We start from the raw sequence: 14868 nt of genomic DNA, 5'->3' as shown, positions 1-14868 counted from the left end.
GGTCGAGCTAAATTGGGAGCCAATCTGTGTGCAGATTCAGTTCCATGGCTGTGTGTATAAAAATGGAATTTGGCAGCGAGGTAATCAGAGCTCCAGCACTCATTCTGGTTAAGGGTACCTCACACAGAGTTGGTTTTTAATAAATAAATTAGCAGATGAATTAAATCAGGTGCGTAAACACACAGTTGCATGGTCACCAGGAACTGATTTTGGGGAGAGTGTTGGGAAAGCCTTTCAAAACATCCATTTTTCTGCTAGGCCACAAAATGACACTGGCACAATTCTTAATGGGGTAGCCACTTCCTTGAGCTAACTTGTAAGCCTGCTTTAAGAGTCAATCATTAGTGTTGTGGTATCTGGGAATATTTGGATTTAAACTCCCTTCCTTTCCCCTTCAGGTTTGTAGTCCTTTCAGCTCTCTTTCTTTCTCAGAAGTAAGTATCTGTGTCTGCGCATGTTGGGTGGGATCCAGGACGGCTTGATTTGGGACCTAAGAATCAACATGGTGCACTTTTTAAAAAATTTTTACGGGCGATGTGAGGTTAGACATACTAGGAAGGAGCTCACCTTAACCTCTTTTGTCACAGACGAGCCTTTGCCAGTTTTCCCAATTATGAGAATGAAATACACAAAGCCCCTGAGGCTCTCCCCAGTTCAACCTCCGTTTGGTTCTGTTTCTCTAATTAGAATTTTTTTTAATGACCTCATAAAGATATGAAGAATTAAGTCTCTTCTAAGCCTCGCTTCATCTCGGAGTTGATTTAAATGACCTTTTAGCTTTCTTATGGAAACTATTCCTGATAGAGTTTGACAGCCCAAACTACTTGTTGCGTTGACTTAAGGGGAAAGCTGCCGTGAGCATTATTTTTAAATATTTTAAAAAACAACTACCCTCTACACTTTTGTCCATATTGATTGGGTGGCCAGCAGAGGTCCCCATGTGCTGATCCAACTGCGTCGCTGGAATATTTCAGAAGAGGCTGACAAAGGAGAGGCACAGAATAAAGCAAGTTCCCCCACAGTGACACCCTTATCACCAAGCAGAGCAGGAACTGTTGCACAGATGAATTCGTCAGTAGGCTGAGTTCAAGATGCTGGTTCTGATATACCTATATAAATACCTATATAAATTCGTCAGTAGGCTGAGTTCAAGATGCTGGTTCTGATATACCTATATATATAAAGCCCCCTACAGCTTGGGGCAGGGTACCAGAAAGATCGTCTCACCTCTTATATACCCCATCGATCACTGTGCTGAGCCCGGGAGGGTCGTCTGTAGATGCCACCTTATCAGAAGGTCTGTTACGCATGATATAGGAATCGAGTCTTTAGTGTTGTGGCACCTGATCCTTTGGAATGCCCTCCCCTTGAATATTATTTATTTCTGTATGTATTTATTACCTGCCCTTCACTTCAAGGTCCCAGGGCAGGTCCCAACATTGAAACACAATATTTAAAACAGTTTAAAACAATGCTGTCTCTGTTGTTTTGCCTTTTTGGCACCTACTTGAAGGTTGGTTTTGTTTTGTTTTTTGTCGCCCAGGTCTCCTGGGTAACAACAACAACAACAACAACAACAACAACAACAACAACAACAACAGATTAATCTCTCTTTGAGAGTTTACCATATAAATGTGCATGTATTTGTATATTCCTGGGCAGTGTGGTGCAGTAGATAAGCGAATTTGGATGGGAAAGTAGCATTTGGATAGGAATTTGGATGGGAAAGGTGTCAGTCGTAGGCAGCCATGTTTGTAGGGGCCTGGGGAGGAACAGCTCCATGTCTATCTGTGCAAGTTCATATTTTGCATAAATTATTATGTTTTTTAAAAACTATTTGGCATATTGTTTCTGTTTCTGGTGGTCATGGCACATGGAGGAAGCAGATATACAAGGCATTGTAGCCTCCCCTTCCAATTCCTGGAGTTCTTACTCAGCAACTTTTGAGATTTCGCCTGATGTTGCCTATATTCTTAAGTATATTGTTGCAACCATAAGGATTAGAAAGTGGAAGATTGACCAGAACTGGAACCCAACAGCTGATCTGGGTTTCCCCCCTACTCTGTTATGAGACCACAGTATACCCACAGCCACAAAAGTATAAGGAAAGAAGCTACAGAGCTCAGCAAATTAAGCACTCGTTTTGGCATTTTAAATATCTGAAGCCATATTTTGGCTACATTTTTCAATTACTTCCCTTTGAGGTCCATTGCCCATTTGAAAACAAAATGCAGCACAGCTGAGGTCCAGAAATCTCAATGTTGTCCTAACGGAGTCGTATGTTGCAGATCAGTGAGCCCAGCATACTTAATATGGAGGCAACTGCTAGTTTTATGGAATACAAAATTCCACAGTAAAGTACATTAACTGAAAGACCGTTTAGACCATTACTATCAGTATTGCCCACTTCTTTATGGCCAGTTTTTTCCCTAATTACAGTGTATCCTGCCAGTTGAATGCAGGATTATTATTATTATTACTCTTTTTGCCATGACAAAGCAATTGTCACCTAGGTTCTAGAGTTTATATTACAACTTAATGTGGAACTTTGGATCTGTGAACAGATGGCATTGTCATTATTTTAGCCTTCCCCAAAGAATGGAAAGAAACACACAGTTGACATTTCCAAAATGCTTTTAGTCAGTAATAAAAATTAGCTGCATCTCATTGGAGAGACTGGCTTAACTCCTGAGTTCATGGGCATAAGAAACGCAGAGGAAGCGGGGTCATGTTGGTGGTGCTTCCAGTCCAGTTTGGGCAACGGACAGACAGGGCAGCACACCGCTTTGTGTCCCATCCTGAACACCAGCAATTTAGAACAAGGGGCTCCTCCTCACAACCTACTTATTGAGCATTCATCCTGATTTGCTTGCATAAAGTGCAGGGACAGGTTACATTAGAACTGCTCTTTAATACAGCGCTCATTTTTATTTGTTTGTAAGCAATAATCATTCTGTCTATCTTTCTGTTAATCGTTCATTCCCTCCATGTTTTGCATTTCCCCTGTCACTTTCCTAACCGCAAAAAGCCTGTTACTTTTAAAAAAAGATGATCTGTTGCCAACAGAGCGCTTGAATCCCTTCTTCAATTACACACATCTAAATTTCCCAGATGGCACTTGACTCCCACAAAATACTGACTGACTGGAGCCTCCCTGATGGAAGTTCCTTTAACCGCTGTACCACATGACCAAAAGTGGACTGGTTTTAAATTACTGCTGGAAGATCCAGCCACCGACTGACTGCCAGATCAGGCAATATCACATAACACACACACACACTGAAATAACTTGTTATTAATGCTGGTATGCCAGTATTACAGACAAAAACATTGGTGCAAACAAATCTTTCTCTTCCTCAAGTGTCACCTGGCAGCAGCCATTCCACCAGGCTCCCTCAGTGGGAGAGATGAGAAGCAGGGCTCATTGCCAAAAGACTTTGCCAACAGACCGGTTCCTTCAGGCACCTCCTTCCCTAAGCTGTTTCTATGCCAGCTGATAATTATAAGAACTACTACTTAAGAATCGGTGCCCCCTCCCTTGTCCCTTTCCCCTTGTGTGACACTTTTTTAAGATTGTAAGCCTGTAGGCAGGAACCGTCTTGTTTTAATTGATTGTGTGTAAGCTGCTCGGGGACCCTTTTTAGCAGAAGAGTGGGGAACAAATGCTCGAAATAAATCAGTGTTGATGACTGGGTTGTAAGGTTTGTCTCTTCTTCTGGAGCAAGGAAGGCAGACTTCAGGCTTCTGGGATCTGCTTTGTGTTTTACTAGAACCACAAAACCCACCAACACCTCCTGCATAAAAGCCCACTCCTGGTTACCCCAAGCTTTCAGCAGTCTCTAATTTTGCTAAAGGCTGGGTGTCAGAATCCTTGCCAATCTACTGCAGAGATCTCCCTTCAATCTGATTTCAGTAGGCAACTGAGACGCCTCCATCAGACCTCAGCCAACTGCTATTGTGGGATCCGTGGGCCAGAATATCCAGAGAATTACAGGCACATGGCATGGCCAAAGATGGGCCTGTGGTCAAGTTCTGCAGAGGGAAGATATTTTCAGCAACTTCCATCAGTGGTGAGTGCATAGCTGCCAAGTTTTCCCTTTTCTCAAGAGGAAGCCTATTCAGCATAAGGGAATTTCCCTTAAAAAAAAAGGGAGAACTTGGCAGCTATGGGTGAGTGGCTCAAACTGAGGAACCAAGCCTGGAACAGCAGTTATGTAAAAAGGCTAGCTAGGCTTGTTTTGGTTCCTCAGGTCACCTGATCATGATGTGCTGAAGAACATCTTTAACATCTCTGGCCATTACCAAGGCAATGCTGCAGTACTGAGAGCTCTCTCTCAGTAGTAGTCCAGGGTGAGAGTGTGGCCTTGCTGCCAGAGTCTCCAGTTCACTTGGGGGCCTTGTGCCCACTTAGCTGTGAAGTTCCCTAGGCAGCCTTGGGCAAGATGACTTGCCTTTCTACTTCACAGGGTGGTTGTAAGGATAAAATGAAGGAAGCCTCACGTAAACTGCTGTTCTATGATCCTCGGAAGGACACATAAGGAAAGATGTCTCTGTTGTGCAACGTTTCTCAACGTGTGTATATTATATAGCTGCTTAGTATGCATTCATTATGTTCATTATGTATTATGTACTATTAGAAATTCTCTAGCAGGTATGTGTACTGGCCCTGGATCATTAATTGAATTGGGTCAATTTGGGTTGACCCAGGATTCAGCCAAATTGGGTTGAGGCAACCCCAGGTTGGATGAGGTCTATCTGGAGTGATCGGGGGGGGGGGATGGTCCAGTGGAGAGGAGAAAAGGAGTGGAGGTGCTTACAGGCCATCTAATCACATATTGGGTTTTAATTAGGCAAAGCCTCTGAATTTATTTGGGTCTCAGGATCACACTGGATTGAATCAGGGCCACTCTGAAGTGGTGGATTGTACTATTATGTATTATCTATAAAGATGTATTGCTTATTGTTATGGCTTGTATTTATATAATAGCTTTCATTTTTTGGTATGAATATAAAGTTATGTATTGATATATATTGTTTATTATTTTCTATGTTCTATGCTGCCCTGTGGACTTTTGACAAAGTGTGGCATATACATTTTAATAATAACAGTGCTGCTGCTGCTACTATCTACTCAATCAAATAAGTGCTTTGAGACTTGAGACTTGCATTAAGTTTCAGCAGTTTCTGTGATCAGCCCAAAACTCAGTCACCCAATGCATTTTCTGTGCCCTCTTGTTTTCACACATGGCTCTCATGGGGTGTGCAAAGGTGGAGACATCTCACCAGAAAGGCAAAGGGAGCCGCTGACTGCCGGAGGATTTCTCCGGAACTGCTAAACTGCCGAGATAAGTCGGTTCCCATTTAGAAGTGTGCAGCAGATGTATCATTTGGCAGATGTCTGCAGTCAGTAGTTTGCCACTCATCAGTGATTGCCTGCTAAGTTGCCATGACCAAAGCTGGGGTGAAAATAACAGTGAAGGATATGCTTAGACTTGTCGATAAGCAATTTTTTAGAAACCTCTCCAAATCTTAACTGTTCTGTATCCCAAAGCCAAAATGACAGTCCTTTAAGTCCACCTTTTGTCTTCTTTCACCAGAAAGTTTGATTTATTTCCTCACATTTTCTACAGAGAACTTAAGAAGAGCTTGCTGGATCAGGCCAAATGCCCCATCTAGTCCTTGAAGAATTCCCCCCCTCCCCAAAGCAACACTTCCAGGAGTGGTTTAGCGGTCACTCCCTCTTCACAGGAAATTTTGGGAATTGTAGCTTTGGGAAGGAAACTAGGGGTCTCCTATCAACTCTTAGCATTTTTAACAGACTACAGCTCTCATGATTCTTTGTGGGAAGCCGACTGCCTAAAGTAGTTATCAGTGCTTTACAGGTATGGTGCAGGTTACAGGTAGGTAGCCGTGTTGGTCTGGATCGAAGTAAAATAAAAAAATTCCTTCAGTAGCACCTTAAAGACCAACTAAGTTTTTATTTTGGTATGAGCTTTCGTGTGCATGCACACTTCTTCAGATCTGAAGAAGTGTGCATGCACACGAAAGCTCATACCAAAATAAAAACTTAGTTGGTCTTTAAGGTGCTACTGAAGGTATGGTGCAATTGTTGTTTGAGTTTGATACCCCCGCTCTCTTTTAACAGGAGGCCTCCTACCTTGCCCCTGTCAACACGCTGCCCACCCCAAAAGGCGCCAAAAGAGAGATGCTGCTCATGACCATTTCGTTATCTAGCTGCGGACAGGTTGCCCCTTGCTGCCAGCAGACCAGCTTCTTTCCTGGAACCCCCTTGGCAGCAGCAGCTAGCATCTACCCTGCAGTTGTGACCTGGCTCCTGTCTTTGGTGAGTGGAATAAATAGCTTCTAGGAAGTGTTGCAAACTGGAGGCAGGCATCTCTGCAGGACAATCTCTTCTTAGCCAGATGAAAAGGGAGTTATAAAGCTGCAGTGCAGATATGTGAGATTTCTAATGAATCAGAAAGTTGCTACTAGCCATAATGGATCTTGCGGGAACTTTGAAGGGCCTTAGGACAGCAGGATAGCTCAGCTGGTAAGAGCACAAGGATCTTCATCCCATGGGTTCGAGCCCCACAGTAGGCAAAAGATTCCAGCATTGCAGGGGGTTGGGCTAGATGACTCGCGGGGTCCCTTCCAACTCTACAATTCTATGATTCCAGAAGCCTTGTGTGACCTTCCCAGAGTCCGGTAAGCAAGGCTTAAAATGTTCCTTCCATGGCTGGAAAACATGACACGGAAAGGACTTTTTAAATGGGGGGATCCTGTGAAATCTTGGGCAGCCCTTCCATGAGGTTTTCCCTGCTGTCCTGCCCCCTTTTATTTGCTTTCCAAGTTTGGATGATACGTGTAAAGCTGCGATCGTGTTTGTAAAAGCTGCATAAGATGAGTTCAACCTGTGCAGCTTTGGGCAATGACCGTTCCCCATATAAAAGGGGTGCGCATTTTGCACGGTTGCGCGCAGCCCCCTGGGATCCCCAGGACAGCACTTAGCAGTTCCGAGGCTGGCACCACCTTCCTGGGCTGGATACCTGTGGTCTCCGCCCACACAGCCAGCCGTCCAATCCAGCTGGGGGAGGTGTTGCGGGGGGGGGGGGGATTGGCCAGGTAGGAGGAGGTAACCATACAGTGCACACAGCAGAAGGAGAGACATACCTGGGAAGCAGCCCCCGCCCCCATTGCGGCGGCGATACCAGGGTTCCTGTAAAGGGGTCTGGGGGGAAGGCATTGACCATACTCCCAGAGGTCATCATTGCCCTCCCCCTCCAGTGGCGGCGAAAAAGGAGGGGCGGGCTATCTGCTTGAACATATGTTCTCCAGAGGTAGCCCAACCCCCACATATGCTGGATAACCCTTAAATTACCCAGATCCCCGGCTGGGGACTGGGAAGGATAAACGTGCAATGCCTGAGCCAAGGTCTCCCTACATCTGAATCTTAATAAAGTTGTGGCCAATTTTAATCCCATAGAATGTTGTCTGGTGTTGTTATTCCGCTCGGGGGCTGCCTGGGGTGTTGGGGGACTCCGCCTGACCGCGCAAATGCTAAAGACACACCTCATTATCCTGGGCTTTGACACGAGGTAATAAAATCATAGAATTGTATAGAAGAGACTCAGAGGGTCATCTAATCCAACCCCCTGCAATGCAGGAATTTCAACTAAGATAAAAGGTAAAAGTAAAGGACCCCCTGTATGGTTAAGTCCAGTCAAAGGCGGCTATGGTGTGCCCCATTACAGATGGCCATTCGATCAGATGGGGACATTAGGAGGTAAGAACGTATTAGAAAATTGCTATAGAGATCTATACTGTGTTATGTACGTTCGTCTTTAAAATAAAAATATACATCAGGAATTGACAGGAAGTCTGTAAGGTGAATTAAAAACAAGTATAGAGGACATTGAATAGGCTCTCCTTCTCTTGCTATTCTCAATGTAGAAGAAAAGTAAAAAGAAAAAACGACAGAGACATATAGATATAGTCATAATATATTGTTTATTGCATTCAAATTATTGTTTAGCATATTTGCTATTGTTTCAAATCATTTGGTTTAAACAGTATTAAAGGTGAAAAAATGAAAAAGGAAGAGAAGGGGGGTTGGGAGTTGGGGAAGGGGAGGGTTGGGGAAGGGGAGGGAGGGAGGGGGGATATAGGGTAATTATAAGTTTGATGTATTTTGTAAGTTGATTCTGTATTTCGGTTGGAAAGTTTTTGTATTTTTGTATTTTGTATTTTGTATTCAAAATTGGGGGGGGGATTTCAAACGCAAAAAAAAATAAAAAAATCATAGAATTGTAGAGTTAGAAGAGACTCATCTAATCCAACCTCCTGCAGTGCAGGAATTTCAACTAAGATAAAAGGTAAAAGTAAAGGACCCCTGTATGGTTAAGTCCAGTCAAAGGCGGCTATGGGGTGCCCCATTACAGATGGCCATTCAATCAGATGGGGACAGCATCTGCCTGCCTCCAGTCTTCAGGGACCTCACTTGTTCTCCAAGAATTCTCAATGGTTATAGACAGAGGCTCTGAGTTTACATCCACAAGGTCCTTTAGTACCCTTGGGTGCAGGTCATCAAGCCCCGAAGATTTGAATTCATGTAAAGTAGCCACCTCTTTCCCAATCTTGGGCTGCAGCTCCACCCTTGCATCATTTGTTCTGTTATCACCAGGTTCCTTTGGGATGAAGACAGAGGCAAAGTAGCTGTGGAGCAGTTCTGCCTTCTCTCTGTCACCCAATAGATTTCTCCGTCTTCCCTATGCAAAGGACCTACTACTTGCTTGTTCTTCCTCTTGCTTCAAACATAGCCGAAGATACCTTTTATAATTATATTTAGCCTCTCTTGCAAGCCTGAGCTCATTCTGAACTTTGTCCTGCCTGACTTTCTCCCTGCAACTATTGGCTACTTGTGTATACTCCTCCTTTGTGATTTCCTTTTTCTTCCATTTCTTATACATGCCCTTCTTAAAACTCAGCTTATCCATAAGCTCTTTATGCAGCCACACAGTTTCTTTAGACGTCTCCCACTTTTTTGGTATAGTCGGCTTTTGTGCCTTCAGTATTTCACCTTTAAGAAACTCCCACCCATCTTGGACTCCCTTCTCTTTGAGTATTTCTGATGTGTGTTTTCAAGACCCACCTTGTTCATGTGATTGTAATATATTTTAACTGTTTTTAATTTTAAATGGTTTTAACCTGCCCTCAATCTGCTGGTGAAGGGCAGGTAATGAATTTAATTTAATTTAATTTATTAATAAATAATATTTGAACTCTTCCCTGAAATTTCAGCTTCTTTTTCTTTTTCTAAAGAATGAAAGCCTCTAACCCTTTCACCTGTAAAGGGAATCGTGCAGGCAATATTCTATCCTATTTCTCAATAATAAGCAAAATGCTTACTACTACTTTCAGTTTTCTGGTCAGTGGTCTGAAAGGCACCAGAATAATTGATCAAAGCTTGGCAGTGTTTATTTTTTAAAATTTCATTTGAAAAAAAATCAATGTTTAAAATTATTTAATAATTTAAATGCATTTGACTGCTCAAGCATGATCCAGCCAAAGTTAAGCACTTTTTATGCTCAGTCAATTTCAGTGGGAAACTTAACTTGGAAATCTTATACATGTCTACTCAGAAGACAGTCCCCACTGATTTCAGTGGGGCTTATTTCCAGCAGGTAGGCATGCATAGAAAGTTGCTGCATTAAGCCTGGGTGTTTGAAGGCTGCAATTCTAAATCTATTGGGATAACTGGCTCGATTACCTGTTGAAGCCCTTTCTTACACAAAATCTGCAGTGCTTGGCTTGTGAATCTGGTTAGAGACAAAAAGACTTTACTGTTGCAGTCACACGGACATGATGCTCGTTGGTAAGGAAATTATTATTGTAAGAAATATAGGAAAGGGTTCTAGTCTAACTAGTCTAGAGAAGAACAAGGCAGTTGTGCTTGCTCTTTTGTTCTACTGTGTTTCTCATATTATAAGACACGTCTTATATTTATTTTTTCCTCAAAAAAACACACTATGGCTTATTTTCAAGGGATGTCTTATTTTTTTCCTCCTCCTCCTGCCGCGGCCAGCATTGCTGCTGCGCCTATCACTATGTCTTATTTTCGGGGTATGGCTTATATTCCTCGAATGCTTAAAAATCCTGCAATGGCTTATTTTATGGGTATGTCTTAAAATATGAGAAACAGGGTATCAAAGGATAGTTCAGAGATGACCACTCATTGTGAGGTCTGAAAGAGAAGTGTGAGGAGGAGGTTTTAACGAGGATGCAGCCTAAGATGAATCAGTCTAAACAACAAAGAGAGCTAGAGAAGTCAGCATGGTGATAAAGGTACAGGGATAGTTTGGGAATCTGAATGTTACTCACTTTGTCTGTCGTCACTTCATGCAAACTCCTCTTCATGCAAGTTGAGTTGCTCCCAAACTGCCAACAGAACCCCTTTACTAGGCCTTTAGACCCATTGAATGCAGCGACACTTTCTTCTGAGTAGGCATGGACTCTATTTGTTGATTACACCAACGTATGCACTGCTTAATATACCGTAAACAATATCAAAGTGGTGCATTACATAAGAACAAAACACGCCATAAAAGCTGCATGCACATTTTGTATAGAAATTAATTCATGTTCATCAACGGTGCACACAACTGGGTCCCACTTCAGAAAGCACTGGGGCTGAACAGGAAAGACTTACTCAAGGCGCTGCACATCTCTTCTGTCCATATTGATGTGACAGAAGAGGAGGAGCATTTCTAGCCCTACTTGCAGATGCTGGGGACTGAACCAGGGACCTTCTGCATGCAAGGCAGCTGATCTCCTACTGAGCTATGACCGTTCCCTAAAGTTGCTGGATGGTGTTCCTCCCCATATACTTCACTGCCGCAGGCCCAGCTGTTCAGGTCACCTTTTGAGCAGGCAACGAAAGGTACACTGGCATGCTGGGTTGTCTGATTACCCCTTCTTTCCTGTCCTCCTGATGCAGCCTTCCAGCAGTGCTTGCAGTTGCTCAGGACTTGGATGATGGGCTTGAGGGCATCCTGAGCAAGTTTGCAGACAACACCAAATTGGGAGGGGTGGCTAATACCCCAGAGGACAGGATCACACTTCAAAATGTCCGTAACAGATTAGAGAACTGGGCCAAAGCCAACAAGATGAATTTTAACAAGGAGAAATGTAAAGTACTCCACTTGGGCAAAAAGAAAAAGAAAGGCACAAATACAGGATGGGAGACACCTGGCTTGAGAGCAGTACATGTGAAAAGGATCTAGGAGTCTTGGTAGACCACAAACTTGACATGAGTCAACAGTGTGATGCAGCAGCTAAAAAAGCCAATGCAATTCTGGGCTGCATCAATAGGAGTATAGCATCTAGATCAAGGGAAGTAATAGTACCACTGTATTCTGCTCTGGTCAGACCTCACCTGGAATACTGTGTCCATTTCTGGGCACCACAGTTCAAGAAGGATTCTGACGAGCTAGAACGTGTCCAGAGGAGGGCAACCAAAATGGTCAAAGGCCTGGAAACGATGCCTTATGAGGAACGGCTTAGGGAGCTGGGTATGTTTAGCCTGGAGAAGAGAAGGTTACATGATAGCCATGTTCAAATATATAAAAGGATGTCATATAGAAGAGGGTGAAAGGTTGTTTTCTGCTGCTCCAGAGAAGCGGACACGGAGCAATGGATTCAAGCTACAAGAAAGAAGATTCCAAACCAAAACATTAGGAAGAACTTCCTGACAGTAAGAGCTGTTCGACAGTGGAATTTGCTGCCAAGGGGTGTGTGGAGTCTCCTTCTTCGGAGGTCTTTAAGTGGAGGCTTGACAGCCATATGTCAGGAATGCTTTGATGGTGTTTCCTGCTTGGCAGGGGGTTGGACTGGATGGCCCTTGTGGTCTCTTCCAACTCTATGATTCTAGGATGGAGGCAAGGCTCCTTTCCCCTCGCAGCCTGCATTTCTCAAGGAAATCTTTCATCCTCCAAATCTGCCTTTCTTCCATCTTCCACCCATGACAGCAATGGCTCAGCTTATGCGAAGCAGGGCTTCCAATCCTCTCTGACTGCTTCCAAAGTCAATAGGCTGAATCTGGTTCTTAGTTTCCAAGTCACGTAGAAGAAAGGGGAAGGGAGGGAGGAGAGGAAATCAAGGGGAAGAAACAAGCCAAAGATAATTAAATGTGATGGGTTAGAATGGAGTGGAGTTTTTCTCTTCTGTTCTTTTTTGCCTAGTGTCAAGATTTGGTTTCTATTAAAATATGTAGTCAGAGAGAAGAAGGTCATTCAATCTGTGCTTTTAATTAGGCTTTGCATGAAATTACTTGTAAAGGGTTAATCAGTGAAATATCAGTGCTATAGCTGTCAGATCCAGAGTTTCCTGGGGAGAGGAATTGATTGCAAAACCACTTGTAGCCTTGAGAGAGGAATTTGGGGTGTGTGTCTCCCAACAAACTCTCCGCTCATCACCCTTTAAAAACCACAGTTACCAAGATTCTTTGGGGGAAGCTGCTGTTCCAGGAAAGAAAGGCTAGCTTCCTTGTCCTGTCTGTTGAAGTGGCATCATAGGGCTTTAAATGTGCGTGGATGTGGTGTAAGTGGAACATCCTCCTTCTATTGCCCAAGACAGCATCCCCTGAAAAACTATTTTCTCATTCAAAGTGGAAAGTGACTGACAAGCTTACAACTATTAATGCACATTACTGGGGGAATAGGAAGGCTCCCTGGGAAAAGAAAAAGCCACGCACCAGCTCTTCATAATAGCGTAATCACTTAGCATTGATTTTCAACGGGGATTATTGACCCTATTATCATCAATAAGGGCAATGTACTGTTTTGCTGCAGGAGAGAACATGGCAGTCGATAAGGACTCTCTGTTCTCATCTCTTCCTAGGAAACTTAAGAGTGAGTTACAGGCTTGCTCTCTGTTGCAGAACTACCCAAAATGCAAACGTTGGAAGCAATGATAAAGCACATAGCTGTGACAGAACCCTGTAATTTTTAGCTGTCAAATGTGCTTCTCATATAGTTATTTAATTTGTTTATCTATTTGGTAAGATGTCTATCTCAACCCCTCTGCAGTGCACTTGCAGCGCTCAGGGCAGCTTACAATTTAAAAGGGTAAAACAAGTCTGGCAGATTTAACGCTAATTAAAAAGGAGTGGGTTGTGTTCAGCTAACCTAAGTTAGTCACAGCCATTCATTTAAATGGGTCTACTCTGAGTAAAAGTTAGCTGAATTCCAATCCAGCACTGTTTTCAGCTGACTTTTGCTCAGAGTACACCCTTTGAAACTAATGGTGCTGAGAGTTCATCATGTCCGTTAATTTCAATGGTTCTGCTTTAAGTTATTTATTTAACAACAAAAGGAATAAAAAGGGTGGCCAGTACAGCAGGTAAAAGAGGTTAAGAAGAGGTTGTCATTAAAACTGCTGAGGCCAAGTGCCCGCTGTAATATTATATTATTCATTAAACATGTATAAATGGCCCCCAAACTTTAATGCAGCTTACAGGGGAAAAACAACAATAAAATCATCACTAAAAACAGTAAAAAACAAATTTCAAACATTCAAAAAAAGGAAAACTGAATCAGAGCCTCTAAATGGTAAAGGTAAAGGGACCCCTGACCATTAGGTCCAGTCGTGACCGACTCTGGGGTTGCGCGCTCATCTCGCATTATTGGCCGAGGGAGCCGGCGTATAGCTTCCAGGTCATGTGGCCAGCATGACAAAGCCGCTTCTGGCAAACCAAGGCAGCACATGGAAACGCCGTTTACCTTCCCGCTGTAGCGGTTCCTATTTATCTACTTGCATTTTGACGTGCTTTCGAACTGCTAGGTTGGCAGGAGCTGGGACCAAGCAACGGGAGCTCACCCCGTCACAGGGATTCGAACCGCCGACCTTCTGATCAGCAAGCCCTAGGCTCAGTGGTTTAACCACAGCGCGGCCTAGATTAATGGTGTCTGGGACAGAGTTCTCTTGGATCATGTTACACGGAGAGGTTTATTAGGGGTCTCCCAAGCCACTGTGGGGTGCGGCCAAAAGTGAGCTCGCTGAAAGTGGGATAATGCATGAGGTTCAGGATCCTTGCAATAAGATGAATGTGCACAGGTATGAGAGTGGCGTGATTAGATATTACCTTCCCCTGCCTCTGTTCTGTGTTTTGCTTTGTACAGTGTAGAGCAGCGGTGTTGTGGTCCAGGGTCATAGTGGGGGCGTTGAAGACCTATTACTATTTCTGCCGCAGAGTCACTGTCTCCAGCATTCTAGAGCTGCCCAAACTGCATGAAAGGGGAGCTTTTCAACCACTGAGGAGAAGTCTTCTCACCTTTTGTGCTGATGGAAGCCAATCAGAGTGAAAGATAGATGAGTCAGCCACCGAGGACTGGCTCCCAGGGTCACCCTGGAGAGGGTGTGTGGGAAGAGCAATGTGGGGGGTTGTTCCACATGCTCCAAAGCTAAGCGTTTAGTAACACTGGGAACACAAGGAGGTTCAGTTTGAAGAGACTGATGTGCAATTTCTGTTACCCACAATAGAAAGGAAAACACAACTTAAGTCTCTCCGAAAGAAGATATAGGATGAGTGGCTGGGGAAACCCAGCCAGATGGGCGGGGTATAAATAATAAATTATTATATTATTATTTCTGCATGCACGTACACAGAAAACAATAGACCTAGCTGGAAGGCAACACACAGAGATCTGCACTGATCATTGCAATGCATCCCTGATTATTCTTATTGTGTAAGATTATTGCATAATCTTAGAAGGGGACCCGGTTGTGGGTGAGTTTGGTTGTGAGAAGGGTCATGACTGTGGCTGTCGTGAATGGATCCTGTGCTTCTGAGTTTGCCACTATAGTACAGCTGCA

The 14868-nt window shown here is 43.6% G+C and overlaps 1 protein-coding gene across 3 annotated transcripts in view; it reads left to right on the top strand.

The window, feature by feature from the left end:
• Positions 1 to 14868, top strand: part of DNAAF8 (dynein axonemal assembly factor 8) — a 91608-nt gene that overhangs the window by 23782 nt on the left and 52958 nt on the right. For all 3 annotated transcript variants that reach the window (XM_088656670.1, XM_060282780.2, XM_088656669.1), the window contains exon 11: positions 6146 to 6343. In XM_088656670.1, the coding sequence (XP_088512796.1) occupies positions 6146 to 6343 (198 nt within the window). The remainder of the gene's footprint in view (positions 1 to 6145; positions 6344 to 14868) is intronic.

The sequence above is a fragment of the Zootoca vivipara genome, chromosome 13 (assembly GCF_965207765.1).
Source record: "Zootoca vivipara chromosome 13, rZooViv2.hap1.1, whole genome shotgun sequence".
NCBI lineage: Eukaryota > Metazoa > Chordata > Lepidosauria > Squamata > Lacertidae > Zootoca > Zootoca vivipara.
This window is presented reverse-complemented; position numbering and strand designations above follow the sequence as displayed.